Consider the following 12,517-nt stretch of genomic DNA (forward strand, 5'->3'; position numbering starts at 1 on the left):
GCACGGATTCAATAATGCATTCTAGCTTAATATCCCACATCTGATATCAGTACATTCAATCTTATTTCCTCAATTTTGTATTTCATCTGCTATGAATAATCTTACAAATGTATTCCATCTACTCAAAGGCAAAATCTCAGCAATTACGATGAATAAAGGCTCATCAGATACGGATTATAGCATAACAAATCACTGATCTATGAATGTATGCTATGTAATCAATATATAAGCGGTTAACTAGAATTAACTCACTTACCTGTACTACTCTTATCTGATACAACTTGAGCCTTTTAGCTAGGGGAGCTATGCTTATATTTCTTCATCTGCTGGCGTTTAGACTGAATCGATCTTTGCTGTTGTTGTCACTATCTCTTGCTTCATAGTTATACTGCTATGAAAGTTGTAGTGGAGGTGATGATCATAGGTTTTCACAATTACAGAGGCATACATAAAAATTCAACTCTGCCTCGTACTACCGGTTCATGATTTTGTTTTTTTATTACTGGCTTGAAATCAACTTATGCTTCTATTCCGCAAAGTTTACTGTTCTATCTTCTTTAGTAGATACAGAAAGAAACAATTCTGTTTACTTACCTGCCAAACAATTTCAATACTTCTTCTAGCAATTTCACCACCTTCTTGCTAAGTCCTGGAGTTGATATACAATCAAGCTGATTCTATGTTCATCTGAATATTCTTCTCCTGAACAACTGATCCATCTTTTCAAATCAACTCCTTTCTGGACATAGCATATTCTGTATCTTTCTGAGTTGATGATCAATAACTTTGGAGTTGTTCAACTAACATACTCCTTAGTGCAATTGGCTCAAAATCTTACCTCAACACTGTTCTGTTCTATTTACGGTTCTGTTCTGTCTGAGGTTCTCATTTCTATCTGCATAATCTGTCTTATTTGATAACATAAGCAAGATATATGACAGAGATTATAACATACAATGTCAGCATAACATACATATAATCTCATGCTTCTGAATAGAACACATGCTTGCAAAGTCTCATACTTTTTTTCAATTAATACATGCTTGCAACGAATTCACTTATTCTGATGAATTCAATAAATTATGCATACATATCAGCATATAAGCATGTAATTCTTATCAGTAAAGCAAGCAGTGTTCAATCAAGCAATCATAGTCGCATATAATTCTGTAAAGCAAGTAAAGCATACTCATGCAATATTACAAATGCATGCGACTCTATCTACCCCGCTCAACTTCTATCTTAGTCCAAGACTTTATGCTCTGATACCACCTGTTGTGGGGACCTCGGATTGCTAATCTCATCTTAGGGCAATAAACGATTAATTAACAATTAATCATATAATAAAAGAATATTCATGTTCAGTTGACCTCAAGTAGCATCATACTTGAGCTTGATTCAAAAGAAACTTAAATATTTGAACTCATGTTCTGCTCAAGTAATTTCCAGTTACTCGAGCTCAACAAGCTCCGGATCTGAGCTCGTGCTTGAAGGGTATTTACGAAAGTACCCGTTAATTTTATACATTTCAAATCAAGGATAAAATGATAACTAAATAATATTTGAAAATTAAGAATAATAATTTAAAAAATTTATTACTCAAGTTTGAGATGTTAAAGCTCTAAGCTGAGTTGAGGCTGTACCCAAAATACTCGAGCTTGAGTCGAGCTTTGACTGACAGTCTGGCTCACTTTCACACTTACTTTTACATGATGGTGAGAACTATTTTCCTCACGAAGCCGAAAGTGATGATGAATTTTGTATTCCAGGATACTCTCGTCTATTGGTCTTCATCACGGTGTCTACCTCAGAGGAACGAACTTGCAAAAAAGCTACTCAGCCTGCTGCCTCACCACTCATTCGGCAAGTGCTTGAACAGTGTTGGAGGTCTCGATATGGCACTATCTCTCTATCCCAAGTGCATGAGAGACGCTAAAGAAGCACCTAAATGGTGGGATCATCTGCACTGTGCCATGTCCCACTACAAGTTCGTCCTTGCAATCGAGAACACCATGACCGAGAGTTATGTGACTGAGAAACTCTTTTACGCTCTGGATTCCGGGGCCATTCCCATATACTTTGGTGCTCCAGATGTTTGGAACTTTGTACCTCCTCATTCCATAATAGATGGCACACAATTCAGTTCAATGGATGAACTGGCTAATTACATCAAGTCCCTGGCTAATGATCCAGTAGCTTATGCGGAGTATCATGCGTGGAGAAGATGTGGGGTGTTAGGAAACTATGGGAAAACCCGTGCAGCGAGCTTAGACACATTGCCGTGCAGGTTATGCGAGGCTGTAAGCAGGAAAAATGGTAGAAATGCATAAAATTTTTAAAACGGGACACATTTTGTTTGGCTGTCCTGTGTTAAGTATTGTTTGAAAACTTTAAAAATAAGCGATTATAAATGTTTTTTTAACAAATTTGTAAAGTAAAAATTTACAAGCACTTGATTTTAGAGATTGCAAACACTCTCTAAATTAATTTGGTGATTATGATTTATGCTTCTCCTTGTTAGAAAGGCCTGACATCCTTGTTAGATTCAAGAATTTTGATTCAACGAGCATAAGCTGGACCGCTGGTGTATGTTAAACAACAAAATTTATATATTTCCATGGAAACCATGTACTAAATTGAATGTTTTTTTTGTTTGATCGATAAATTTTGGGGCTCTCCTTTACAAAACTGGGTAAATATTTCTCACATAGGAGTTCTGAATATTTATTACGTTTTTGTTATAGACATGAAAATTTTGAAAAAGAAAAATGGAAAAAAAATAAATAAAAAAAAAGAAAAAGAAAAATGTGGCTCATACTCTCATCGTTTCCCTTCAATTTAAAACTTGTACCTAGAAAAATATAAATTTATTATATTTATGCATTATTTACACCATTAAATTGTTTAAAATAATTAATCTTATAGTTCAAATTAAAAACGTTTTTTTACGCTTAACCTTGCATGAATACCGCCCGAGCTTAAAAATGTAGAAAATTGACTCTCACGTTTTGCATTTTTTACAACCTCTGTACAAGTGGTATGCTGCATTTGTTGAGTATGGAAAATGAAATTTTATTCAACAAAAACTAATAATTTCTTTGTGAAAAATACTAAAATACAAGTGAAAATTCCCATTTAAAAAGTTTTTTTTTTGAATCCGATAACGGCTTAGGTTCAATACAAATATTTTTTAAATTTGGTAGCGAGCTTATTTGAGGACATCTACTTACAGGCACTGTCTTGACATGCATCTAACGGTTGATATTTATCAATAAATGTAGGGTCCATTATTTTTTAATTGACCTCGCATATATTGATAAATTATCACCCTTAGATCTATCATGAAATAATGTCTGTATAGATAAGTTGAAATGATCCCTACTTGGTTGGTTTCACTTTTCGAATGAGAGTCATCGATCTTAGCCTAGTTGAATTCGCATTATATTTATATATAATTGCAAGAGCAGCATCTGCATCTTTTTCAAAATAATTTTTTAGTTTAGTAGCTTGCTTATTCCAGGTCGTCTGCTTGGTTGGATTCGAATCTGCATCCTATCTCATGTTCTTTCCTATGAAAAATCAATTCATGTAAAAAATAAAAATAAAAAAAATCAGAAAACAGAAAAATCACTAAAAATCAGAGAATTTTTAATTTTTTTTTCTATTTTTCAAAGAAGGATATACTTGTGAAAATAATCGACATACACGCAACACATGTATTTAATAATTCTCGAGCTTCTAGGTAAGTCGATCGCGAACACTTCAATAATTTTATAATACAAAAAACCCACGATTAAAAGTAGAAAAAGAACCTTCTAAAAATAATTGTAGAAAAAGCCCTTCAAAATTTTTGGTCCAATAATAGAGCTAAAGTTAACCGGATGGATAATCGACCGGTTGTTGGAATACAAGGCAAAAGTGAAAATCATTTAGCGCAGTTGTCTATGCAACAATATTTGGATTCACTTTGCACGTGCTTTGATGCACAATTGAGTCCTTCATCGTTCCCTTATGATCTATTTTCTCACCGCATCAACGCCAGAACTGTCTAAGGAAGTAAACATAAAGTTTCCCGACAGAATGGCTTCTTTATCTGTGGATCAATAAAGAATCAAACTTGTTACAATCGTAGTAATAAACGAAGTTCAAAAAATAAACAGGCGTAAGAAGTTTCTAAAGAATCAAGAGGACACAATGCATGTTTCGCAGTTCATGAGTGTTCTACGTAAGGCGCGTTTTTGGCAAAGAAAAATCGTACCTACATATTGACCATCACGCCTAAATTGTCCAAGCCTTTTGATGATGCAAGAAGCAAAAATTGTGCTAGACTTAAGTCATAAACGCATCAAGTATATGCAATCCTCAGGGAACATGTTTGCGAGCGTGCCAAAAATTGAATAAATATTTTGCGAGAGTCAGGTGGCTTGACTTGAAACTAGCTCATGGACAAGGGACCTTTTGGAACAATTTTAACAGAATTGCCGGCGTCATGAAAAGATAGCCCTCAACTAAACAAATAAATAGATGGGAGTTTTGGCTATTGCCGGCGAAAAACATTCTTGCAATCAAAAATGGAAATTCCAAAACACACGCGTCAGTCATCAAAAGTTGCTTTATATATGCATCCCAGCCATGCTTTTCCTAGTAACCATTTGTCTTCATTTAGTTTCACTATATGGTGCAGTATAATTTTTTTGGTCAAACATTGAGCTCATCGCGATAAAAAAACTGCAAGACTTGCCAACTTTGGTCTCCAACTTCAAATTTACTTGGTTTAATTCTATGCTGGATTGGAAATCTCTATAAGCCTTATAACAATCAAGATCATACGTAGACTCAAATCAGCATGAATAACTGGGGGTATACCTGTTAATGACAGAGAGCTGGCTTCCCGTCGAACATACCTTGTCATAGCCTAGAATTACAAACGAAACTATAAGCAGGGCTGACCTTTCATTAACCTTCAAGGATACAAAGTTTGAATACAATGGCCCTTACGTCAAACAATTTCAAAGATATTGTTAGCAGCTCATATCAGAAAGATGGATATGAAAAATGAGATCATTACACATGCTGGGTTAATAAAATAGGCAATAGTCCTTTTCAAATTCACAACTAACCTACCTTGGGATCATGCAGATTTTGAGGATCTAATTAATACTAACAGTAACTTTGATAAGACAATGTAAACATTATAGAAAATTTGTTGTGTATAACAAAGGATTTAACCTCAGATTTAAACAATAGTGAATCCATGTCGAAACATTATATATGAGAACTTGCCTGGACCGGAAGTAAGGCAGCGGTACTTGGTTGAGTTGAACCATCATCAGAGAACACATTTCTACAATGCACACAGACATACTAGGATAAGAAAATTCACATATAACATTTTGAAGAATGTTTTGTTATGAACTCAAACGGAAGCCTACTTACGCGTTATATCCAAATACAGCGAATGTATCAATATTTGAAAATTAGTAGATTTTATTCCTCACAAAACACAGTTTAGGATGATTTGTAAGAGGCAGGATTCCGAAATTGGTAGTAAATTGTCGAGGTTCTGAGTTCATTGTTGTTAACTAGATATGTGGATAATATAAATGAAAAGCATGCAAAACAAACACATATTAGATATTCACGAGTGTCATACTTCCAAATAACAGTTTGTAACTCATCCTGCTTCCCAAGTGCAGCATCATAAGCAACAATATTTCCATAAAATATCTTCTCCAACTCTTTCATCCATTTTATCAGCAGCAAGTTTACCTGCAGTGTCAAAGAGAAAAACCAAAAGGGTAAATCACAAACATGGTTATTTAAATTGTTTTAAAGAAGCTGATTACAAACTACAGCACTACATGATCAAGCATATATCATCAAATAATTTACAAGTTTTAGAATTTTAGCATGTAATGTAAACTGTTAAACATAGTGATCACTTGTCTCAATAATTTTATCTCACTCTTTCATAAATCATAATTGTGAGAACATAGAAGGAAAAAAAACGAATGAATTTTGTGCAAGTGTATGGATTACGAACCCCAGCCTTAGATACTCGCATTTCCAGATTATGATTATATATCTCATACAAGTACTGTCCCAATTCGACACCTTCCTTTCCCTCTTCCTTTAATCGGCGCAAGCAAAGCCACATATGGAGCACAAGCAAAGAAAATGTTACTTTAAATGTCTGCTCCAGGCTAAAAACTGCAAGTAAATAAGAGGCTCATTGAACTTATAACAATAAATGTTGACAAAGTGCATAAAATGCCATTGAGTTAGTAATTTTGCATTGGGGCTCAAACATGACATGAGCTTAAGTACAACAGGGGACAATCAGAGTTTGAAGCAAATAAGTTGAGAATATGGTTTTTTGACAGAACACAGTTTTACAGTACACATCATAGTTCATAAGAATCTTAGAAACACTAAGTATCCACCGCAATTTAAAGCCAATAATTATTAATTTCCGTCTCCAAATCATGTTAATTTCCAAGAAAACAATTCTATTGTTAACCACAGCTTGATCATCTCTATTCCCAGACCTTGCGGAACACGCAACTCTGTGAATATTTCGTGCATTATGTAGACTAAGAGAAACAAGGAAAAAGAATCCAAAAGAAATGAGGACACCATCTAATCCCAAAAAAAATGTTGTAACAAGGCAGTGTGAGAAATAAACTGACCATCATAAATAGCAGGTCTATCAACTTGATAGGTTACACGGCTGTATATAACATTTGCCCAACGAATGAATTGGCTTTGTTTGCTATAGAACAACATCAATTTGAGAATGACCCGCTTAGCACCCTCATAATTAGGGTCTTCAACTCTATATGGTGAATCATTTGCCAGTGCCAATGAACAGGGCTTGGACCAAAACATCTTATTCAGATTCACCTATGGAATATATGTTGATATGTAAACCAAGCATCATGAAACTTTGAATAGGAAAAGTGAATGAAGAAACAGATCAAATTACAAATACCACAAGTATAGTAATCATTGGTATGGTACACAACTCTCCATTCAACTCATACACTGAAAGTTTTCTCTATGTTATAACTAGCCCATTCACGTTGATACGGTACGAATGGTTAACTTACTCTCATATATTACACTTAGGATGGCGTAATCCTAGGTTAAAATGTGAAGCTTCAATGTCACGGAACCGTTCCTACCTTACGCACCACAGCCGATTAGTACAAATTCAGTACATAATACAGAAATCCACTGCACGAAAAAATACTTAACCCCTTGGCAAGATGCCTCAATATTGTTATTAGTTTCTATTGTTAGTGAATCGAACTTCATTAAACCACTACGTATCAAATTATTATTTTTGGAATGTCTCAGACCAGCTTCAAGATTCATTTCTACCTACAAATTAGAACAACCCTCTATTCCCCTTCGAAAATAAATAAATAAATGAATAAATATGGTCCAACAATAAGAAATTTAGCTAAATAGATTAAGTGCACTCATTCAAAAACTAAAAAATATTAAGCGCATACAGTATAAAATCACACACATAGTCAAGAGAAACGAAATAAAAACTATGCATTTTGATACCTCGGGCTTAACAATGCCAGTCGTCTCGGTAGAGTGAGCAACATTTGACTCCACAGCAGCAGCAACCTTGACATAATTCCGAAACACACAAAGGGGAAAATCTCTCCTCACAACTTCCAAGCTGTTATGTGAATTGTTAGCTCTCCAAATACGGCCAACAACTCTGCTCCACCGTGGCAACATTTGTTACGCAAATTTTATCCTACAGAGAAACAACTAGGCATAGTAAGCATTGAACAAAACATGAAAGACCAATCATCCTGTTGGTGATGGAGATGGTAACTTTTTGTCGGATAACACTGAGATATTTATGAATTACGTATCCTGCCAATAGTCCAGTGCGATTGAATTAGGGCTTAGACTCCCACACAAATACCAGAAAACTCAAAACCCAAATTCCAACACAAACAAAACCAAACTGATCCATGAAAAATTCTAAACATAATTAGCAAATAGCATACAAAAAAGCGATTTTTTTAAGTTAAAGCATACAAGGTAAAAGGGTTTTCACGGAACCTGAAGAAGATGAACTGAGGCGTGGCTGTCCAGTGGAGTTATTACTGTACAATGATGTTATGATCAGATCGCCGATTCTCTTCTCACCAACCAAAGACTACGCTCGCACTGAATCGACACGGAGGCCACATTACGATTCATGCGATAGCAGAGAATAATTGTGCGCACTCTCAAGTCTCACCGTTGATCGATCGCCACAGTGGAGGATATATATTTTGAAGTGCAACTTTCACTTAGTCCCTCTTTTAATCTTGATTTTCGATTTAGCCCAAATGTTGTTTGATGTAGGTAATAGGATCATTAGGTATTTAGAATTTAGTGTGTTGTTCTGTTCCTATTTATATTTCAAGAAAGAGGATAGAAATAGTGTTTCGGGTATAAGTAGTTTGGCGCAGTTAGAGGTGAGCATTTTATCGGTTAAATCGAATTAACCGATCAAACCGAGTGAATTTGAAATTTTGGTTCAGTTAATTTAGAAATTCGATTTTAGTGTTTGAAAATTTCGGTTGAATCAATTAATTCGGTTTTCATAGAAAAATTCGGTTATCCGAATTTTAAATAATTAAATTTTGAATTTTTTTTATTAGGTTTTACATATAATTTATAATATTTTGTTTAATGTGCTTATATTTAATCTTAATTTTTTTTATTTTATATTTTTTAAGCTTAATGTATTTTATTATAATAAAAATATAGACCGAATTAATCGATTTTTATTCGGTTAAATCGGTTTTAGCATAAACTCGGTTCAGTTAACCTAAAAAAACTTTGGTTAATTCGATTCGATTTTTGATCGAATTAATGGAATGCTCACCTCTACCCGCAATTATCGAGTATGGAGATAAAACAAAATTTATTCAATGAAAACTAATAATACACGAGAAAATTTTCATTTAAAAAAATTTCTTGTTAAAGTCCACCAACGCCTTAGGTTAAATCGTTCTTTTCATATCATTATCATATTGAAAAATTTTATTATATTTTTTGTGAAATACACAGAGAATGACCCTACTTATGAAGATAAATCATCATCTTTGAATGCATCTATGGAATACAACGGAGGAGCTAGAATTACAAATCCACACGTGCTATAATTTTTTAACGAAAAACAAAATAATACATAGCAATTAACATAACGAGTGAAATATCTATCTGTTTATTGCAGTCTCAAAAGATGCTTACTAACATGATCTTCAATAATTTTTCTATTGAATTCGTAAGCTTAAAAAACATTTAACAATACTTCGACAATGTAATATTTTGTGTCTCCATTGTAAGAAACTAATGAAATTTAAATAAAATGAATATCTCTAAAATCAATCATTTAATGTTGATGATTAAAGTAAACATTTCCTAACTAAAAGATACAAAGATCCCGAATAGACATTGTTCAGTTTGTTTTTCGCATATTAAACTTTTTTTTAACAAAAAAACAATGTGCTGAGATATGAAAATATATATGATCCACTAAAAGTTATCTAATGAGAAAAATTTCAAATTGTGAAAGAAAACATAACTCATTCAGAAACTACATTCCCAAAAATTAAAGAAGCGGAATTTCTTAAACATGCTATCGAATAGAAGCGATAAATGAAGGAAATTTACACCCATTTTTATTCCAATAAAGGATTTCTTTTAAACACCAAATATTGACTCTCAATTATCAAGAAACTAATTTCTCATGTCATTGATAACCAATGGCTGGCACATTAATTAAGTTTAAAAAGAGAGCAAATGTGAGGATCACGCCCTCAAGTCCAAGTACCACCCCGGCACATATCCCTACTAGGTATTTAAAACTCAATTCTTCTAGCACTTTGGGGATCTGATTACGTTACAATTATAATCATCTTTCAAACATTGTTCTCTCTCGCTCTCACCCAAAGGAACGTGAATTTGAAGTGTCATCTGAAATGATTCAAACCCTCTTACAATCAACCTTAAATTCATTTGTAGAAGATAGTAAGGGGAACACGTGTTCTCTTGATATTCTTTATATTATTTATCCTCACGTTCTATTATATACAAATATATTCTATGTCCTATTGTGGTGTAATAATTTTCTACAATTATTTGGTTGAGTTGATCTTACCTATGACCTTGTCTAGTAGGATTAATCTAGACACCTATGATCCAATCTGGGGAGTTAAGCTAGATATATATGATCCAGTCTGGGGAGTTAATCCAGACATATATGATCCAGTCTGAGAAGTTAATCACTTAAGCCAGACATAAGTTAAGTCAAACATTATGATCTATTCTGGGAAGTTAAACCAGAAACTCGTGATCCAATCTGGGAGTTAAGCCAAATATTTGATTTCAATATATTTGAGATTTTTAAATTGGTGAATACTTTTGATCGCTTTATAAAAATGTGGTCATATATATATATATATATTTTTAAAGATTAATTGGGATCGAATTGTTATTATTTTATTCTGGGTTTAGTTGGAACATTTTATTTTAAATTCCGTATAATTATTTTGTTTTTCTTGAAAGTTGGAATAATTTAGTTGTTGGATTTAGTTCTTTATGGAGATGTAGAATATTGATTCTATTTATTTTATTATAAATTTTGTTTATTTTAGGCTTAGTGTTCTTTTAGAAATAAGTTTAACTATGTAATTTCTGATGACACTGTTGATGTCTATGCCATACAACTGGTGGGCATGTGACGCCTGGGGCTGAGGAGGCGGAGAGTGATCGCCGGTGCCAACAGGTTGCACAGACAATGAGCGGCTTCTGGTAGGCTTCTAGGCAGAGGGAGACATGAATGAACCGATACTACTCATATCAAGAAGGTGTATCTTCTTTTCAGGAGCTCATCATATAAAAACTTCAAAGTTAAGCGTGCTTGACTTGGGGCAATTTTAGGATGGATGACTCAATGGAAAATTTATCAGAGTGCATGTGAGAGAGGGCATAAGCATGCTGGAAAAACTCGTCTTATACAGTTGGGGGTTACAGCAAATTCAAATACTTGCCCACACCCTCTGTCAGTGTAACTTAAACCTAAACCAACATATTTCACCTACTAAATCTAACAAAAATCCAATCTTTTCCCCATCATCGTTATATAAAATACTTAGCTACTGACAAACACAAGAAATATATTTCCAAATACTGCCCGCCTCATCTTTCCTCTTCAATTATTGTTATTGAACCAAATTAAGCCGCTATGAACAAGACAACTTTCATACTTCAAAAATCAAATTCACGACCAAATGAAAACATTACTCTCCAAACTCCTAAATTAACAATTGATATGAACGAAGTTGATACAAGAAAACCATGATGCCCCCAAAAAAAAAGTAATTTTGGAACGTGTATCAAACTGAAACAGGAAACAAGTAATTTAACAAGGCAGGAAAAAAATTCGAGAAGAAATCTACCCTTCAACTGATGAGATCCGCAAATTGGAACAGAGCAATATATATGTATATTCGGTTTTTAAAAAATTTTGGATCGAAAATAACATATAAATTAAAAAAAAAAAATTGGACCATGAGTGGTCCTGTATGTGCCTAACTAAAATTATATTTTAGTGTTTGACAAGAATTTAAAATACAATAATGTGAATTAATACTATAGATTTCAAATAAATGACATTTTGTAAAATTTTCAAAGAAAGACTTGAAATTTATGAGTAAGTTACATAAATTTAATGTTCAAAATAATTTATTGTGTTTAAAACTCAAATCCTATAAAAAGCCAATCAATTTTGTAAGTATTTAATTTAATACAATGAAATATCAATTCTATTTTGAAATTTTATTTTTTGCCGAACACTAAAATAGTATTTGCAATTACAAATAGCCTCCAAATTCATTCTACCAAACATAGTGAAAGGATATCATCATTAACCATCTCATGCTATATATAATATCATTGTGCGTCCTTGAAAATCTTGCTATAATATCTTTATATGGATAGCTTATGCTACCCGTTTATGAAACAAATATATAAGGATGCGATTATTTGGAAATCTGTGTTTTTTTAACAAAGAAATCATGTGTTCTGTTTCTTCCAAGATCTAAGTATCTGCTTTGGATTTCCCGAGCATATAACACATACATATGCTGATAAATTATGGTCTCCTGTCTTGGTTTGCAATAGATAAATATAGGCAAATTGATTTGTAGAAGCTGTCGATATACAATTAGATTTTTCTGATTTATGAAAATCATGTAAATATTTGTGGACAGGGAGGAAGCCACCTTATCAATCAGATATTGAGTATTAAATTTTTTAAAGAAGTCTTTCACAAAGTTTAACTCAATTATTTGGTCCATCGAACCAGTATTTTCTACAAGGAGAACACTGAGCAGTGAGAGCAGAGAAGTGCGTCTTGCAACTATTTATGTATTCCTATGAACAATATATAGACGATCTGTTCCATCTCCTACAGGAGCTCGAACGAAATGTA

At 33.4% G+C, this 12,517-nt stretch overlaps 2 protein-coding genes across 2 annotated transcripts; one reads left to right on the forward strand and one right to left on the reverse strand.

Moving 5' to 3' along the window:
* The first annotated feature begins 1,397 nt into the window (after window positions 1–1,397).
* Window positions 1,398–2,330, forward strand: LOC140885510 (alpha-(1,4)-fucosyltransferase-like). Its single transcript, XM_073292490.1, has one exon. The coding sequence runs from the start codon at window positions 1,710–1,712 to the stop codon at window positions 2,328–2,330; it is 621 nt and encodes a 206-aa protein (XP_073148591.1). The 5' UTR covers window positions 1,398–1,709.
* A 1,406-nt stretch (window positions 2,331–3,736) lies between these two features.
* LOC140882108 (uncharacterized) lies at window positions 3,737–8,379 on the reverse strand. Its single transcript, XM_073287872.1, has 8 exons — window positions 8,092–8,379; window positions 7,576–7,777; window positions 6,690–6,903; window positions 6,044–6,210; window positions 5,654–5,769; window positions 5,284–5,344; window positions 4,867–4,915; window positions 3,737–4,093 (listed from the first exon to the last, which is right to left on the reverse strand). Exons 2-8 carry the CDS (start codon window positions 7,756–7,758, stop codon window positions 4,017–4,019), a joined length of 867 nt encoding a protein of 288 aa, XP_073143973.1. The 5' UTR covers window positions 7,759–7,777; window positions 8,092–8,379; the 3' UTR covers window positions 3,737–4,016.
* Window positions 8,380–12,517: the final 4,138 nt, after the last annotated feature.

The sequence above is a fragment of the Henckelia pumila genome, chromosome 2 (genome assembly GCF_033568475.1).
Source record: "Henckelia pumila isolate YLH828 chromosome 2, ASM3356847v2, whole genome shotgun sequence".
Classification (NCBI taxonomy): domain Eukaryota; kingdom Viridiplantae; phylum Streptophyta; class Magnoliopsida; order Lamiales; family Gesneriaceae; genus Henckelia; species Henckelia pumila.